At 41.1% G+C, this 19,960-nt stretch overlaps 1 protein-coding gene across 2 annotated transcripts in view; it reads left to right on the forward strand.

The window, feature by feature from the left end:
- Positions 1-19,960, forward strand: part of LOC134357442 (tudor domain-containing protein 7-like) — a 126,981-nt gene that overhangs the window by 34,578 nt on the left and 72,443 nt on the right. For both annotated transcript variants that reach the window (XM_063069026.1, XM_063069027.1), the window contains exon 5: positions 12,743-12,834. In XM_063069026.1, coding sequence (XP_062925096.1) covers positions 12,743-12,834 — 92 coding nt within the window. The remainder of the gene's footprint in view (positions 1-12,742; positions 12,835-19,960) is intronic.

Here is a 19,960-nt window from a genome sequence, read left to right on the forward strand (position 1 = left end):
CTTGAGAGCAGAGAGAGAATACCAGTGAAACTTCAAGGTAATAGTTATTTTGGCAAGAGGCTGATATATAATGGATATGGATTGGCAAATCATTGAATTTTGGGATCAATTATATCTCAGCTGAAGAACAAGTATTTGAAAAATTCCCCGACTCACTGACTCCCTGGATCATGGCTGTGATGTAGTCTTGAACCAAGCTATTTTAGCATAATTCAAATTGGTCATTTGAATAAGTTGTTCAATAGGAGTAAGAACAATGGAGACATGAGAGACTCTAAATGTTGGAATAACAATCTGCTTGAGGATCTCATTGGGCTGAGCAGTACTTGTGGCAGAAAAAGAGCCACATTTTGGAAGGAAACCCAGCCTCAGGTCCGCTTGCATTAGGAATAAGTGCTGCCTAATGGCATTATCAACAATAGCTTCCATCACTTCAATGCTTGATAGTAAAATAGGGAGGTAATTGGAAGAGTAGGTCATCCTAGCTTAATAAAATGAATAATCTCAACCTTTCATGTAAATGAGAGTAATTTGATAGATATTATCCTCCTGGATTTAAAAAAAACTTTAGTAATTACTGCACAAGCTAAGCGTTGCCAACTCTGTAGAAAAAGTTTTTAAACATTTTTCATGGCCAATAAAATAGATGGATCTCTTTAAAGATGGACTCTGTTATTTACTGTTAGTACAAACACAATTTGAGGATAAATACCCATAGTTAATTTCAGTTGGCTCGGTAACAAAATACCAGTGGTTTTCTGGTGATTGAAATTTAGATAATGGGTATTGATATGCAAATTTTGTACAAACGTTTGTATGTTAAAGCAATTTTTTGATGAATTCATTTGCTTAGTTAGCTTGCTTCATTGACATGACTTTTATGAGAGCATTATTGAGTTCAATAGAAGTGGCAGGTTTAATATGGTTGGAGAGATTGGTGTTTGACAATAAGCAGATTGACCTTGTATTTAATCAGTTTGATCTAACTAAAGCCACTACAATAGGCTGATAAATCCTCCTTTTGGAAATGTTCAGCTGCAACTGCATAAATGGCCCAACTGATAGAACAAAACATGTAAGGTTTGCAAAAAAAAAACACTTTTTGTCCAGTGTGCATAGATTGTAGCACCATCCGTTGGTTATTTTTTAATTCAGAGGCTTACTATGGTTACAACCAGCATAAATTGCACAAATCATTCACTGGCACCTCGTTGGGTTTCATAATGTACCAGTCTTTTTCATTATAGCTTACTGTGCAGCACAACCTCCTTCTTCACGCCTCGTCCCAACATGGATGTGGATTGTTTGAGTCAGCTGCATATGGAGAAGACGGGGCTTGTTTACTTTTTAGTTGCAAATGGAGTGTTGTATCCTCTGAAAATAAAAGTACTTAATATTCATGATGTTACTTTGACTGAAGCCCTTGAGCTATAAGGAGTGACTAGATCAGTTTGGACTCACTGGAATGTAGGTGGCTGAGGGTTGACCTTGAAGATTTATAAAAATCACAAGAGAAATGGTGAATGATCAGTCTTTTTTTCCCAAAACAAGATGTCATTGGTTTAAGGGGAAATACTTAAGAGAATGACAGGGCAACTTTTTCCTCACAGAATGTGTTTGGCATTTGGAATGAGCTGCAGAGGAAGTAGGTATCAGGTACAATTACAATGTTTAAAGGGTATTTAGACAGGAACATGGATAGGAAACATTGAGGTATGGTCCAAGTGTAGGGAAGTGGGACTGGTATAGGTAGACAACTTGGTCAGCATGGGTGAGTTGGACTGAGGGTTCTGTTTCTGTGCTGTGTCACTCTGTCTTTACATTTCAAAATGCTGTGGTGTTCGATCAATGGCTGGTAGCTGGATAACAGTAGCAGGGCTCTTCTTTCTCATCAGTAATTTTAGAAGAAGCTGTGTAAACATGGAATTGCCAAAATAAATAAAGGGAACACATATTATTAAGGCTCAAACCATTTGTGATGAATTAATTTTGATGACATTCCCCACTCAGCCTGCCGCCAATTCTCCTTGCTCTGGCTCACCTCGGTTTGTATTGTGGTGCTGTGCTGAATGGAGCCCCGTGCCCTTGGGCTGAGTTCTTCTCTGCTGCTCTTGCAATTGCCCACTGAGCTTACTGGTCTCCTTCGGTTTGGTTTGTGGGTACTGATTTTGCCACATGGCCAATATATCGCAAAATTCTGTGGAATAGAAGCACGGAGTTAATTTGAGGGAGGGGCATTTAATTATTTACTTTGGGGAACTCCAGGTAAATTGTTTTAAAGTAATGCCACTTTTTGCTTATTTAAGTGACACAATGGGTTAAGAAGGAATCTGCATGTTCAGTAAAACTTTGATCACCACTGTTTGGCATTTGACCTGGTCTTTCACTCGCTGACACCAGGACCCCAGTTCCACACATCCTTTAAATCTGAAAATATTTTAAAAAGAAGTCTAAACGTCTGTCAAGGTATAGAAACGTAGAGAACCTACAGCACAATACAGGCCCTTTGGCCCACAAAGCTGTGCCAAACATGCCCTTACCTTAGAAATTACTTAGGGTTACCCATAGCCCTCTCTTTTTCTGAGCTCCATGTACCTGTCCAGGAGTTTCTTAAAAGACCCTATCGTATCCGCCTCCACCACCGTCGCCGGCAGCCCATTCCACACACTCACCACTTTTTTTTTAAAAAGAACACTTACCCCTGATATCTCCTCTGTACCCACTTCCAAGCACCTTAAAACTGTGCCCCCTCATGCTAGCTGTTTCAGCCCTGGGAAAAAGCCTTTGACTATTCACACAATCAAGTTGTACTATCTGGTTCAAGAGCCAATCGGCCTTCAACATTGTCCTTCCAAAATGAATCGCTTCAGTTTTCTGAGTTGAGCTCTATCTGGCACTTCCCAGCCCAGCTCCGTATCTTGTCAATGTCCCCATTGCAACCTAAAACAACTCTCCACAGTATCTGCAACTCCACCAACATTCATGTCATCTACAAACTTACTAATCCATGCTTCCACATCATCTGTGTCATTTATGAAAATCAAGAGTAGGGGTACCAGAACAGATCCCTGCAGAACGCCACTTGTCTGGGATCTCCAGGCAGATTGTGTTCTATCTCCTACTGCTCTCTGCCTTCTGTGGGCAAGCTAATTCTGTATCAGCACAGCCATGTTTCCCTGGATCCCATGCCTCCAACTTTCTAAAGTTCAAAGTAAATTTATTATCAAAGTACGTCTATGTCACCAAGTGCTACCCTGAGATTTTTTTTTGCAGGCATTCACAGGTTATACTGTGCATAATGTAATAGGATCAAAGAAAAAACTGCACACAGATTGTCAAGCAACTGTGCAAGAAGACAGTTGTGCAAGTACAAAATAAACAATATAATAAGTAAATAAATAATACTGTGTTGTGGAGTCCTTCAAAGTGAGTCCATAGGTAGTGTTCAACTATCAATTCAGTGTTATGATGAGTGACGATGTCCATGTTATTTCAGAAGCCTGAAGGCTGAAGGGTCATAACTATTTTTGAACCTGGTAGTATGGGACCCAAGGCTTCCATAACTCCTTCCTGATGGTAGCCTTCCTACCATAGGAAACCAAAACAACTTATTAAGTTCCATGTACCCCACATCCACTACTCTATCTTCACCAATGTGCTTTGTCGTAATCTCGAATAATTCAATCAGGCTTGTGAGGCATGATCTACACCTCACAAAGCCACGCTGACTATTTTCCATCAGACTTTGCTTCTACGACTTAGACTACAGGTTTCCCCCACTATCCGAATGTAGAGCGTTGCTATGAAATGGTTCATAAGCCGGAATGTCGTAAAGTAAATAAGCAATTACCATCTATTAACATGGGAAAAATTTGAGTGTTCCCAGACCCAAAAAAAACCTACAAAATCGTGCCAACACATAAAACCTAAAATAACAGTAACATATAGTAAAAGCAGGAATGATATGATAAATACACAGCCTGTATAAAGTAGAAATACTTTTCTGCAGCATTGTCTAGCACAGCGAAAATCTCACGGAAGCACTCTCGGCAGAAACACTCTGTCCAGTAACCTTTAAGCTATGGAGCTGCCAAATCATACCAAATAATGCATAAAAATACACAGCCTATATATATAAAGTAGAAATAATGTATGTACAGTGTAGTTTCACTGACTGGAATCGGGAGGACTCCAATGAATTGCAGTTTCGTCACAGTTAAACACTTACACGAATAACTACCTGATGCAATCGGCAATTGCCTCTGATTTGGGCCGACATTTACGTGCCAGGCGGCACCTAATAAATTAGCTTGTTTATTTCGGCTTTTTTCTTAAAGATGTGCTGCGTGCGTTCAGACTACCACTGCACCCCTGTATTCTTCGCGGACCGATGCATTGCCGCGGCCCAGAGGTTGGGAACCACTGCTTAAACTATGAAGCTGCCCTCGCCTCAGAAACTGATCAAACCACCCATCACTACCTTTAAATTCCACTTTCGCAGCACTTTCATCACCATCGTCCAGTGCTTTCTGTTTCAGTTTATTAAAACGACTGATTTCTCCTTAAGAAAACTTAACGGAACACCACGCTTTGTACACCCATCAATCCACTCAAGCCATAGACTTTCCATTTTATCCATTATTGGATGCCGACTAAGAGAGACCACTTTGCTACGAGCAGAACCAACAGTAACATCGGCAGCTTTCAAAATTCTTTCTCTCTGTATAAATAGTGCGAATGGTGGACGCAGGCAAGTTCAACGCGTGGACAATGTCCTTACTTCCTTCACCACGATCAAAACGCTTAATTATGTCTAGTTTTACGCTAAGTGTAACACCCTTATGAGCTCTTTTAGGCTTTTCCAATACCTTAGAACTCATCTTGCTAACAGATGCACAAAATAAATTGAGATAAAGCACGTGTTTAAGCAATGCTGGCTAGAATGCAGTTCCAGGGGAGGAGCTTAGCTGTTTGGGTGCGTGTTGCCTTTTTTCACAGGCTGCCTTTTTTCATAACAGTGAAAACAGCTTCCATTAGCGAAAACAGGTAACTAATATAGGTCTTTCGTAACAGCAAGGTGTCGTAAAGTGAACGTTCGGAAAACGGAGGCCACCTGTACTCGTAAATCCTGTCTCTAAGAATACTTTCCAATAACTTGTCCAATGCTGAAGTAAGATTCACTGGTCGAAAATTCTCAGGGTTATCCCTACTCCCTTACTTGAACAAAGGAATAACATTTGCTACCCTCAAATCATCTGGTACTACTCCAGTGGCCAGTGAGGATGCAATAATTATCAACAAAGGAGCGGCAATCCCTTCCCTTGCTTTCTGTAATAACCTGGGGTATATCCTGTCTGGCCCCTGGGACTTGTCTATCCTAATTTTTTTTTATATAAGGGTTGAGCGCATCCTCTTTCTTAATATCAGTGTGTTGAAATATATTGGCCTGTGTTGTGCTTCACTGTCTCTACCACAGTATTCACTGGTGAATACTGAAGCAAAGTAATTAAGGCCTCCTCTACCTCAGAATCAGGTTTATTATCACCAGCACGCATCTTGAAATTTGTTAACTTAGGAGCAGTTCAATGCAATACATAATATCGAAGAAGAGGGGAAAAATAAATAAATCAATTACAGTATATTGGGGGGAACATCTATATTAAGTAGATTAAAAATCGTGCAAAAAAACAAAAAGTGAAGTAGTGTCCAAAGGTTCAGTGTCCAAAGGTTCAATGTCCATTTAGGAATCGGATGGCAGAGATTCAGGAAGCTGTTCCTGAATCACTGAGTGTGTGCCTTCGGGTTTTTGTATCCTCCTACCTGATGATAACAGTGAGAAAAGGTGTTTGAGGTCCTTAATAATGGATGCTGCCTTTCTGAGACACTGTTCCTTGAAGATGTCCTGGGTACTTTGTAGGCTAGTACCCAAGATGGAGTCAGTGAAATTTACAACCCTCTGCAGCTTCTTTTGGTCCTGTGCAGTAGCCCCCCCTCCCTACAACTATACAATGATGCGGCCTGTCAGAATGCCCCGGCACACGTTTCCTCTATTATCTCTAATCTGGCCATCCTCCTGTTCTTCACCTTCTTCACGCCCCCATCTATCTCTGCTAAGTATTCTTCAGCTCCTTCCTGGCTACCTTGTAACTCTCTAGAGCCCTATCTGATCCTTGCATCCTTTCATCCTCTTGACTAGATGTTCTACATTTCTGATCAACCAATGTCCCTTCACCCTACCATCCTTTCCCTGCCTCCCTAAACAACATCCACATTTTTGTTGTGCATTTTCCTGATTACATCTATTACCAATTTATGTTCACCAGTTCCTGCCTAATACATTATAATACTCCCTCCCCAATTAAATACTCTCTCCTCTAATTCAGCTGCTATCCCTCTCCAAGGCTATAGTAAAGGTGAGGGAGTTGTAGTCACTGTCTCTGAAATGCTCTTTCACTAGGAGATCTGAAACCTGACCTGGTTCATTGCAGGCAACAAATCCAATTTGGCCTCTCTTCCAGTCAGCTTGTCTACATATTGAGTCCAGAGTCATTCTCAGACACACCTAACAAATTCCACCCCATCCAGACCATTTGCACTAAGGAGACACCAGTCAATATTAGGGAAATTGAAGTCCCCTATGTTACTCTTGCACCTTTTCACAGTCTGCCATCTGTGCCCCAATCTGTTCCTCAGTGTCTCTGTTGCTATTGGAAGAGGGTGGTCTGTAAAATACCTGAAGTAGAGTGAGTGCTCTGTTTCTGACTTCCACCCACAGCAACTCAGTAGCCAATCCCTCCACGAGGTCCTTCCTTCCTGCAGCTGTGCTACTATCCCTGATTAGCAATGCCACAACCATCACCTCTTTACATTCCACCCTGTTCCTTTTGAAATATCGATACCCCAGAACATCCAGCTGCCATTCTGGCCCTTATAACAGCCAAGTTCTCAGTAGTGACCACAACTTTGTAATTCTGTGTACTGACCATGCTCCAAGTTGATCACCCTTGTCCCTGAAATTTCTTGCCTTAAAATAGACTAGACCACTAATAGACCATCCCACTGACCACAGTTTTGCCCTATTAATCCTTTATCCTTCCTCACAGATTCTACATGCTGCATCTACCTCTACACCAATTCTCCCAATCACTCTGGTTCCTATCTCCCTGCCATACTTGTTTAAACCCTCCCTAATCGCTCTTGCAAATCTACCCACAAGGCTATTGGTCCCCCTCAATAGCATCTAATAGTTCAGAAAGTTTTCTAATCAGGCACTAATAGTCTGAATGTGCAGAATTAGAGTTTTTACCTTGATACTACAAAGTTGGTTGTCCGCATCAGTAACGGTGTGTATACAAAACTAGTTTTAATGGGCAAGATGTTGAATGGGCCGAAAAGTGCTATTTCAAAATTTCTATCTGTAACAAAATTAAGTGTGTTTAAGCAGTGAGGAGAAGTGGGTGGACCAAAAAGAAATAGAATGGTGGTTGAAATAGGTGGACACGTGGAGAGCCGTTTAATACTATGTAATGTGTTGTAACATATTTTGGTCGGAAGGACTAGAATATGTTTGAGATAGAAGTGTGGAAAGCAGCCATTTAGCCTATCAAGTCTCCTCTGCCACTCAGTAAGATTTTGGCCTCGCTTTCCTTTCTTGCCAGCTGTCCATAACCCTATGGATGAAAACTCTACCTTTCCTGGCCTTGAACATGTCCATTGGTTAAGCCTCCATAGATGGAGAATTCTAAAGATCTACATTCCTCTAAGAAATTATTTTCTTTCTCAAGAACTTTGCAACCCCATTCTGAGATTATACCACATTATTCTCAATGCTCCGTGGTCTAAAGTTGTCTTCCTAAAACCACCTTTAGAATCTTATGATTCAATGATAGCATCTCTGATTCAATTAAACTCCAGTGAGTACAATCCCAAGCTTCTCAAACACAGCACTTTGAGGCTAGTGAAACTTTTCTGTGTAGCTTCTGATGCATATTCCCCCTTGAATTTTAATTGAGGCCTCCATTGGTCTGGGTCGACCATGGAGAGCAAACTGTTGCCCATGTAGCAAGCTCCCCCTTTCCACACATCTGAACCCGAAGGAACAGCAGAAGCTGATATAGTTTGGTACCAGCGGCATTGTAGGAGTTGCCAGTGAGTGTTTATCTCAATGTTGGACTGCCTTAGGATCTCCAGCACCAAATTTTTCCCTCCGGGTTTACTCCTGAAGCCTTCCCCTTGAGTGGGTATAGCTGCAGGGCAGCTCGTGAATTGGGTGACCTGAACCATGAGCAGTATTGTAGATGCAGTCTCATTAACACTCTGTCTGGCTGTCACATGATTTCTCTACTTTTACACTTTCTCCTTTGGAATGAATGCTGACATCCCATTTGACTTCATAATTTCTTGTTGTGCCTGTACGCTAATATCTGCATGGAAATATTAAACACTCTCTGCTTGTAAAGCAAAGGATTTCAGATACTGTCAATTTTAAAACAAGCAGTAGTCAACTCTTGAACGCAGCAGGCCAGGCAGCATCTCTAGGAAGATGTACAGTCCACTTTTCAGGCCGAGACCCTTTGTCAGGACTAACTGAAGGAAGAGCTAGTAAGAGATTTGGGAGGGGGAGATCCAAAATGATAGGAGAAGACAGGAGGGGGGAGGGATGGAGCCAAGAGCTGGACAGGTGATTGGCAAAAGGGATATGAGAGGATCATGGGACAGGAGGCCCAGGGAGAAGGAAAAGGGGGAGGGGGGGGAAAAACCCAGGCAAGGGGTATAGTCAGAGGGACAGAGGGCCTCACCTTTGTCCCCCTTCGCCCACACCTCCGAGTTCCGTGTTCGCCATGACGCGGAACTCTTCTTGCGCTGTCTCTGTCTCCGAGCCTACTTCGGCAAGGACTCTTCCACCCCCACCAATGACCCCTTCTCCTGTCTTCAACCCTCCTCCTCTTCATGGACACCCCGCTCTGGTCTTCTGCCTGCTCTGGATCTCCAACGGGACATCAACCGTCTCGACTTCACCGCACCTTGTTCCCATTCCGACCTTACTCCTTCCAAATGCTCTGCTCTCCACTCCCTCCGCACTAATCCTAACCTTATTATTAAACCCGCCGATAAGGGGGGTGCTGTTGTAGTCTGGCGTACTGACCTCTACCTTGCCAAGGCACAGCGACAACTCGCGGATACCTCCTCTTGTTTACCCCTCGATTGTGACCCCACTAAGGAGCACCAGGCCATTGTCTTCCACACCATCACTGACTTTATCTGCTCAGGGGATCTCCCATCCACTGCTACCAACCTTATAGTTCCCACACCTCATACTTCCGTTTCTACCTCCTACCCAAGGTCCACAAACCTGCCTGTCCTAGCAGACCTATTGTCTCAGCTTGCTCCTGCCCCACCGAGGTTTCTGCATACCTCAACATGGTTTTATCCCCCCTAGTTCAATCCCTTCCTACCTATGTTCGTGACACTTCTCACGCTCTTAAACTTTTCGATGATTTTAAGTTCCCTGGCCCTCACTGCTTTATTTTCACCATGGATATCCAGTCCCTATATACTTCCATCCACTATCAGGAAGGTTTCAAAGCTCTCCGCTTCTTTTTGGATTCCAGACCTAACCAGTTCCCCTCTACCACCACTCTGCTTTGTCTAGCGGAATTAGTCCTTACTCTTAATAATTTCTCCTTTGGCTCCTCCCTCTTCCTCCAAACTAAAGGTGTAGCTACGGGCACCCGCATGGGTCCGAGCTATGCCTGCCTTTTTGTTGGCTTTGTGGAACAATCTATGTTCCGAACCTGTTCTGGTATCTGTCCCCCACTTTTCCTTCGCTACATCAACAACTGCATTGGTGCTGCTTCCCGCACGCATGCTGAGCTCGTTGACTTCATTTAGTTTGCCTCCAACTTTCACCCTGCCCTCAAGTTTACCTGGTCCATTTCCGACACCTCCCTCCCCTTTCTAGATCTTTTTGTCTCTATCTCTGGAGACAGCTTATCTACTGATGTCTAATATAAGCCTACTGACTTTCACAGCTATCTGGACTATTCCTCTTCTCACCCTGTCTCTTGCAAAAATGCCATCTCCTCCTCGCAATTCCTCCGTCTCTGCCGCATCTGCTCTCAGGATGAGGCCATTCATTCCAGGACGAGGGAGATGTCCTTTTTTTAAAGAAAGGGGCTTCCCTTCCTCCACCATCAACTCTGCTCTCAAACGCATCTTCCCCATTTCACCCACATCTGCTCTCACTCCATCCTCAGGCCACCCCACTAGGAATAAGGTTCCTCTGGCCCTCACCTACCACCCCACCAGCCTCCAGATCCAACATATTATTCTACGTAACTTCCGCCAACGGGATCCCACCACTAAGCACATCTCTTCTCCCCCCCCCCCCACCTCTGCTTTCCGCAGGGATCGCTCCCTATGTGACTCCCTTGTCCATTCGTCCCTCCCATCCCTCCCTGCTGATCTCCCTCCTGGCACTTATCCTTGTAAGCGGAACAAGTGCTACACATGCCCTTACACTTGCTCCCTTACCACCATTCAGGGCACCAGACAGTCCTTCCAGGTGAGGCGACACTTCACCTGTGAGTCGGCTGGGGTGATATACTGCGTCCGGTGCTCCCGATGTGGCCTTCTCTATATTGGTGAGACCCGACGCAGACTGGGAGATCGTTTCGCTGAACACCTACGCTCTGTCTGCCAGAGAAAGCAGGGTCTCCCAGTGGCCACACATTTTAATTCCACGTCCCATTCCCATTCTGACATGTCTATCCACGGCCTCCTCTACTGTAAAGATGAAGCCACACTCAGGTTGGAGGAACAACACCTTATATTCTGTCCTGGTAGCCTCCAACCTGATGGCATGAACATTGACTTCTCTAACTTCTGCTAATGCCCCACCTCCCCCTCGTACCCCATCCATTATTTATTTATATACACACATTCTTTCTCTCTCTCTCCTTTTTCTCCCTCTGTCCCTCTGACTATATCCCTTACCCATCTGGGTAATTCCCCCCCCCTCCCCCTTTTCCTTTTCCCTGGGCCTCCTGTCCCATGATCCTCTCATATCTCTTTTGCCAATCATCTGTCCAGCTCTTGGCTCCATCCTTCCCCCTCCTGTCTTCTCCTATCATTTTGGATCTCCCCCTCCCCCTCCCCCTTCCACTTTCAAATCTCTTGCTACCTCTTCTTTCAGTTAGTCCTGACGAAGGGTCTCGATGTGAAACGTTCACTGTAACTCTTCCTAGAGATGCTGCCTGGCCTGCTGCGTTCACCAGCAACTTTGATGTGTGTTGCTTGAATTTCCAGCATCTGCAGAATTCCTTGTGTTGGAGTAGTCAACTCTTGATCAGTCTCCAGATCTCTCTTCGGCTCTGACATTTTATTTTCTTCCAAAAAGCCCCTACCCCATCCCCAGTTCAAGTAGTTACAGTGTTTACTCTATCCCTTCTTTATCCCTTCTGATTCGGCCTTCTGTGATCCTGAAGTTTCAGTCCTCGGCAGTCACCTTGGTTTCAGTCCTCTAGATGCCTATCTCATTCATTTCTTGCCCAAGAAAATGTTGTGCCCCTTTGCCTTTGCCTTAATTCTTGAAAGAAAAATTAGCATGAAGTAAAAGAAATACAACTTGCATAATACAAGTGCCAAATAATTTGGATGTTTTGAAAATGGGTTCAGACAGAGAAACCTCACCTGAAACAAAAACAAGGGAAAATCTGGAAATCCAAGTAACACAAACATAATGCTGGAGGAACTCAACAGGCCAGGCAGCATCTATGGAAAAGAGTAAACAGTTGATGTTTCGGGCTGAGACCCTGCATCAGAACTCTGCCCAAAGTGTTAACTGTTTATTCTTGTCCATAGATGCTGTTTGGCCTGTTGAGTTCTTCCAGCATTTTGGGTGTGTCATCTGAAACGTAACTTTGTTTTTGCTTCTTACAGGTGCGCCTGACCTAGGTTTTCCAACATTTAGTTTTCCTCTCCTATTGCCAACCAAGTTTGAACAACTTGTCTGACTGTGTTCATGTCATCTACATTTCAGTCTAGAAACTTGCTAGCCACCTCTCAAGTCCAGGATTATATTATCAATTGGGGGTGGGAGGCAAATTCTTCAGCAGGGTTTATAAATTTAACTTTATAATGTGTTGCAAGAAACAGTGGTGAATTATTTTTTCAGACAAATCCACTTAAGTTTCTGTTGGGAAATAAGGAGTTTTATACCAAGTGCTTAGTTTCTGCCTTTGTGGTTATTGCACAAAGTCAAAATTCCTATTATTTGTTCTCTCCTTCATGGCTTTAGTTTTTAATTTAGTGGTACTTTAATTCATAAAATGTGTATTTTTATTTGTTTAGCATTCATTGATTGATTTCAACTTATTTTTGATCATTTTATCGGCTTATCTATAATATGCTCGTATTGATTGGTTTCTTGAATTGTTAGTAGTTCCAAACTATTCACAGCATAACAATGTGTTGGTATCCATGTAGATCAATATGTTAACTGCATTTGGGACAATTAACTCTGTTAGCAATTTTAACTATTAAAATCTGAACATTTGATCTCAAACCTAAAGAGAGCATCATGCTTTGTAATCACCATGCCCAGTACAACAGCCATAACCACCATTCTATTCTTTTTACCATTCATAAAACTGAATTTGGGGGATTGGGAGCTGGATGGGAAAGGTGTGAAACCTGAGTAAACAAGGTGTACAGCTCAAGCATTTATTTTGTTCTTTTACAGGTCTGAAAAAAAACCAGCTATGACATTTCCTCCAAGATTTCAAAAGGAGCAACAAGTGTATTTGGCAAGAAAAAATTCAAGTGATCAAAATGGTATGTAAATATTTATAACCACAAATATTTAACACTCTTCCATTCCATGTTGTGGTTAATAATGTCAACTTTATTGACAATTAAAATTGAATTTTGTATTAAAATACAGGCATTTTTGTAATGATGCAATGTGTAAGTCAGTATCTTATTAACATTCTGATAAAATGCAGTTCTGAGCAAACTCTATGCAACACTCATTGTTTCAGCTATATGGTGGATGTCGTATCTCTAAATTTACAAAGAAATCCTTGGATTAAGTAATTGCTCAGAATTATGGCAAATAAATTCTAGCACAGGCAAAATGAAGTCGAGTCAGTACATAGAACTACACAAGTGAACTATTTTCTGAAACCTATTACCAAATATTGCAATCAGTATTGATGTCTGTGAAACTTTACCCAGGGGAAAATCGGTGTAGGTTATTATTTTGGGTCACATGGAGATAATAATGTTCTCAACAGATTTTAATTGTCTCCTGTTTCTGTCTATCTGGCACTGGTATTACTGAGGAAGAAAAGTAGATTCTGAAAAAGGATCTGAAGTTGTGGGACACAGCAATGAAGCATTGGAAACCATGAAATTGGCCGTATTAGAAATCTATTCAAAGTGTGTATGTGTGTACTGTATCTGTTTTTAAGAACAACATGACTAAAAACAGGTAAATTTTAGTTGCCTTTGTAATAGACAGCTTAAATTGTCCTCTGTCACTACAATAAAGTTGACCTGTAATGGGGTAAAGCTATCTTAGAAAATGTTTTCTAGTATTCAAACAAAGATTAATATAAAAGGCAGGAAGTACTATGCATGCCATGGTCACATTTGTATTAATTTTGCCTCTTTATTAACTTTTGTCAGTACTTGTGCTTTGTCAAAAGTCTTGGCCTCAATTTGATATTTATGTCTAAAAGTTAAAATTTGCTGTATGTTCCTGTGATCTGCACGTTTGCAATACACAGGTTTTTTTTAACAATACATCAGTATTCAAGCAAAATAATTGAATATTTCTGGGCAATAGTTTATAAATTGTACAAGTATAATTGTATATTGTTACTTGTGAAGTGACACGTGTAGTCTGAAGCAATTTGAACTTTTCGGGTTAAGGCTAAAGTGAAGTTCTATTAGAGCTGAGAATGACAAAAGTTTGAGAGAGGAGATAAAGGTAGTAGAGAAGGGGAGAGTAGTTGATTGAGTGATAATTATTAAGTAGGGTATTTTCATTCCTGTTTGAAAATCACGGGATCATTTGTATGAAGTTCAAGTTTATTGATGTCATAGGCACACAAGCACAAGGTATAAATGCCATGGGAAATGGCTCCTTACAGTAGTAGCACAGTACAAGACAGGAACAAACATGATTTAGCGTGAACTTAAATTAGCCTAAATTACACATACAAAATAAACATAATGACACCAGCATGAAAGGGAGAACAACATTGTCAGAGGTAATGATAAAGTTTCTCAGGTTGGTTCAAGAACCTGATGGAAGGGGAAGAACCTTCTGTAGAACCTTGATGTGGGTGTTCAGGCTCCTGTGCTTCATGCCTATTGGCAACATCGAGATGAGGAAAAGGCCCAGATGATGGATGCTGTCATCCTGAGATACATCTATCTAAAAAGCAATGAGAGCCTGCAATAAATTTTTCATTCAGAAGTTCAATACTTGTTTTATACAACACTGACTGGTCACCATAGGTTCCCTGGGATTGGAATTGAACCCAGTACATTTTGACGATGATGAGAATTTGACCACTTGTCAAGACCTGATATGGCAAGCCATGGTTGAATAATTGAAATACATTCCTTATTTTGATAAAATGAGATTGTAGAAAGGATTGTGGGAAGGAATGGTTAGGTTGATCTTAGAGTAAGTTAGAAGGTCAGCACAACATGATGGGTTGAGGAGTCTATACTGTGCCGTATTGTTCAACGTTCTGTGTAATTATATCAAGAAATGAACCCTGACACTGATTTATTAAGTGCTTCCATTAAGTTTAAAATCTGATGCTTGTATGGAGAGTCCAAAGAACCCAGTAATCATCATCGGAGAAGCATTTAATCTATCTATGAATACTCTATAACCACTTGAATTGCTGTCAGATACCCCTCGTGACTAATTAAGTTGGTTACAACATTAGGATAAATCCACATACTTTTTGTTTTATCCCTGTGTCCAACAAATCTTAAAAATGAGGAGTTATTATTGGTTTATTTTTTTTACTGAGGGCTAAATCAGCTATTTAACTGCTTCTGTTTCCTGAACTGGCCACTGGGCCAAGCCTTCCTACAGTCTCCTTGTCATCTCCCCTCTTCCAAATGACAGGGACTTTCAGCTGATCTTTTTTCCCAATAATTTCCTTTTCTGGCCGGCAAGATTATTTTTCAGTTGGCACCTTTTTTGTCCCCCAGTGTTTTACTACAATTGGTATGCAATTCTCATTAAAGCAGGGTAGGATCCCTGTCTAGGTAATAGGGGAAATAAAGTAATGGGATTTGGCCACAATGATATCATGTTTTGAGGTTCTGAATCTATAGTAATGGGAAGTGCCATGCAACCCAGTAAAGATCATCTTCAATGTGAAGATAGAACTTTATTCGCAACAAGAAGCATTGCATTTTGTGAACTATGAATTTTGTCATGGATTGATGCATTTGTAGCTGCTGGTTGACTATATTTCTCCCACTTGGCGGTTTGTGTAATGTCTGTCTTGATTTGTAGACTCTGCGAAGGATGTAAAGTCTTTCGGCAGAACGTTGCCTCAATGGCAGTGTATTAGCTACAAGGAGAGACAGGAAATACTTTATTTTTCTGGAAGTGGCAAAGGCTGAAGGGTGCCCTGAACAGTTTATAAGATTGAGAGACAGAGAGGGCAGTGGCCAGGGCCTTCTAGGGTGGAAACATCAAATACTAGGTGTCTTAGATTTAAGAGGAGAAGGGGAAAGTTTAACGAGTTGTGCAAGCCAAGTTACTTTAAACAGTAATGGATGCCTGGAGCATGCTGCCAAGGGGAGGAAATACGGTGATACAATTACAATATTTCTGGGGCATTTAGACATATGCATAGAAAGGAAAGGGTTAGAGGAATATGAGCCAGGTGCAGCCAGATCTGATTAGTTAGTTGTCAGTGCAAGCAAAATAGGCTGAATTGCTTCTTCCTGTATTGCATTGTTAGAGGAGAGTCGTAGTCAGAGACATACTTTATTAATCCCGGGGGAAATTGGTAAAGGACAATTGAAACCTAATGGTTCCCATTATCACCTTCCTAATATATCAGATTCCAGCTTTTGTTCATCACCTTCCTCACTGTTTCCACCTTTCCGCTTTCCTCCCTACTACCTAGCTTCATCTGTATTTTTGTCTACCTTCATCTGTCATCTACTTGCCTGTCACCCAACTCTACTTCTCCCTCCCCCTGCATAACTTGATCTGCCCATCATCTTTCACCCCTCTTCAATGTACCAATCCCCTACTGGCTCTTCTCTCACCACTTCCCCTCTTTATATTCATTTTCTTTCTTCTCCACTCTTAATGCTGACATGGAGTTTCCGCCCAAAATGTTGACAATTCCTTCCACCTGTCACCCCACAAATGCTGCTTGATCTGTTAAGGTCTTCCGACCGATTGTTGCTCTAGATCTCAGCATTGGCAATCACTTGTCTGCTTCACTATATGACAAGTCTGCCGGGCACCTTTCCCAATTACTCTACAGCCCTCCAGATGTTTAGTGACTTTAATCTTGCAGGGTTGATAAGTTTGGGTAAGCCTTTGTCCATGTTTGATGCTTAGGGTTTTGTTTTCTTTTTGGTCTGCTGCAAATGAGTGGTATTCTGAACTAATATAGAGTAATGTATGGGATAATCTGACTTGGAATAGAATACTTCCTTTTCTCATGAACATTAAAATAAATGGGTTTTGCACCAGTGTGAAGGCTTTATGATGCTATCATTGTAATTAATTTAATTCCTTATTCCTTAATGGATTGAAGTTAAGTTTCCTAGCTGCCATGCTAGGAATGCAACTTGTGCCTCTGAATTCAGTATTTTGTGTTTTTTTTTAGTTTAGAGAACAGTGCGGAATAGGCAGTTCTGGCCCTTTGAGGCAACCCCTGACAAATCCTTGATTTAACCCTAACCTAATCATGGGCCAATTTACAGTAACCAATTAACCTACTAACTGGAATGTCTTTGGACTGTGGGAGGAAACCAAAGCATCTGGAGAAAACCCACGCATTCCAGGAGGAGCACATGCAGACTCCTTACAGGCAGCGTTGGAATTGAACTCTGAACTCCAAAGCCCCGAGATGTGATAGTGTTGTGCTAATTGCTAAGCTACAGTGGCACCCATTTATGGCTCTAAATTATTGGTAAAAGTTCACTGTTTCAACTATACAATTAACTCTGAAGTGCTTCGGTATTTGAGAAGAGATTAATATTTTTCAATTTTTAAAGCTCTTCTTGTGCAGTTATATAACTTGTGCAGTTCTGGTTGCCTGTCCATAGGAAGGATGTGGTTAAGCTGGAAATGGTGCTGAAAAGGCTCACAAGGGTGTTACCAGGACTGGAGTGCTTGAGCTTTAAAGAGCAGATAACAGCTTGGCACTTGTTGTGCCAAGGGCGAAGGAGGCTGAGAGTTGACTTTTTAGAGATTACAAAATGAAGGCATAAAAAGGCTAGATGGTCTTTTTTCCAGAGTAGCAGAGTGAAAATCTAGATGGGGAGGAAGGGAAAAATTTATAAAGGGGACCTGAGGGACAATGTTTTCTATACAAAGTAGTGATTAGGCGATTGAGATACTACATAGGGCAGGTATAGACACAGCATTTTAAAGACACTTGGACAAAAATGTGGCTAAGAAAGGTTTAGAGGTATATGGGCCAAATGCTGCAAGGCAACTCGCTCAGTATGGGCAAGTTGGGCTGAAGTTCAAGTTTAATTGTCATTGAACCATGCACATATATACAGCTAAATGAAATGGTGTTCCTCCGGGGCTAAGGTACAAAAGACAGCACATAGCACTTAGTTACGATAGCACATAGTCACAAAAATAATAGCACAAGTCCCTGACTGACAAGGCCTCAAGCTTGATGCATGGGATGTTCTTATTCTCTGTAACTCTTCAGTGGTGTATCAAAGCTTGCAAATTAAAGAAAATTAGATAAAAGTAACATAAGGGAATATTGTCCATCGTGACCAAACACTGGATGAAAGATTTCAGAGTATCTTGTTAAATTTGAGTTGAGAGTTGAGTTCAACAAGGAATTTTCATTGATTAGCACTGCATAGTCCTCAGCTTTTATTTGTATATAGCTGTAAAATTGTTATTATGAGCAATGTTTGGGAAGTTTGCCCAAGTTAATTTAGGGTTAAAGAAATGTGTAGCTCATATTTCAACCATGTAAGTGTTGATGTTTTGGTAAACCGTATTCAGGTTGTTGTAAATGCCTCTTTGATTTAAATATGTTTTTACAATTGATATTTGGAAGTAAATATTCATGTCTTCTTGGACCCAGCCTCCTAAAAATAATGAACAACAAAGGTTCTCCTTTTGAACAAGTGATAAAAAAAATTAGTATTAGTAGAAGAGTACTCATGTAGAACTCCAAGCCAAAGCTGATAGATCCTGAGGACCTGATGAGCTTCATTGCAGACTTTTGACAGAGCTGTGGAGTTGATTTTAAAATTCAGAGCTTTTTAATTTTTACACATCAGAAGTAACAATTATTTGGGAGGGAAAGCTACTCATTTTACTGTATTAGTCTGGTAGCTGAAGTCTATAATAAAAATGATATCGAGATAATTACAAAACTAGCAACATCAATGAGCAGAGTCAACATGGATATATGAAAGGAAACATGTATTCAATTAAAATGTTTGGAGTCTTGATGGATCCAGTAGGAAGAATCAATGGAAGTTAGTGTTTGGAATTTCTGAATGCTTAGAATACAGTTGCATAATGGATAACGAAGGTTTGAGTATATCGAATTGATGTAGATTGATTTAGTTAATAGAAAAGAGAATAAATGATTCTTACTTGGGTTGGCAGGCTATGACGAGTAGGGTACCTTGTGGATCAGTACTTTGGAGACCTGGGAGTGAACACCTGAAGTCATGGGATTGGGATTTGTATTTTTTTTCCAATCAAGACTATCTGTGTCTTCAATTTTCTTATCCCTCTTTCCCTCTTGTACTCAGCATCTCAGTGGGAATGCCTGTCAGTTTTTATTTCATAGAACATAGAAATCTACAGCACATTACAGGCCCTTTGGCCCATAATGTTGTGCTGACCATGTAACCTACTCTAGAAACTGCCTTGAATTTCCCTAGCGCATAGCCCTCTATTTTTCTAAGCTCCATGTACCGATCTTAAGAGGTTCTTAAATGACCCTATTGTATCTGTTTCCACTACCGCTGGCAGCAGTGCATTCCACACACCCACCATTCTCTGTGTAGAAAAACTTGCCCCTGAGATCCCCTCGGTACCTATTTAAAGCACCTTAAAACTATTCCTCCTCATGTTAGCTATTTCAGCCCTGGGGAAAAAGCCTCTGGCTATCCACACGATCATTTTGTACACCTGTTTCCTTCATTTAAACTTCAGGAGGACCAAAACCATTAGCTTTGACATTCAGTTGACTGCATATCATGATTATTGAATTCTCTCACTGCCCAATGGAATCTGTTCCTGAAACAAGGTCATAAGACAGACAGGCAAGTTCTACTCTAGCATAACCTGATGTCAGCCATATTTTTGTTGAAACTCACATAGGATATTAAATTAACTTATTCATCATAATAGAGTTCCCAGCATTCTTAATATATAATGATGAATATCCTTGTCAATTGTGGAGTCAGAATAAGTACCTTAGAAAGTGAACTTACCCAAGAATTATCACATTTAGAGTGTTTGTTGATGGCTGTGGCATCAATGAATTTCCAAGTCTCTCAGTGGCCTTGTCTTATGTATTTTTTCCAAGTGATTGTTTTAGCTGCACTCAATGTTCCTTGTTTCTTTTAACTACTTTTATATTCTGCTTAATTCCTTGCCCAGATTTTTTCAGATCAAGTCATTTTCATGGAAGTTTAAGAACATCTTCTTTATTTTATGAATGTTAACGTTTTTTTTGTCACG

Source organism: Mobula hypostoma, chromosome 16 (genome assembly GCF_963921235.1).
Source record: "Mobula hypostoma chromosome 16, sMobHyp1.1, whole genome shotgun sequence".
Lineage (NCBI taxonomy): Eukaryota > Metazoa > Chordata > Chondrichthyes > Myliobatiformes > Myliobatidae > Mobula > Mobula hypostoma.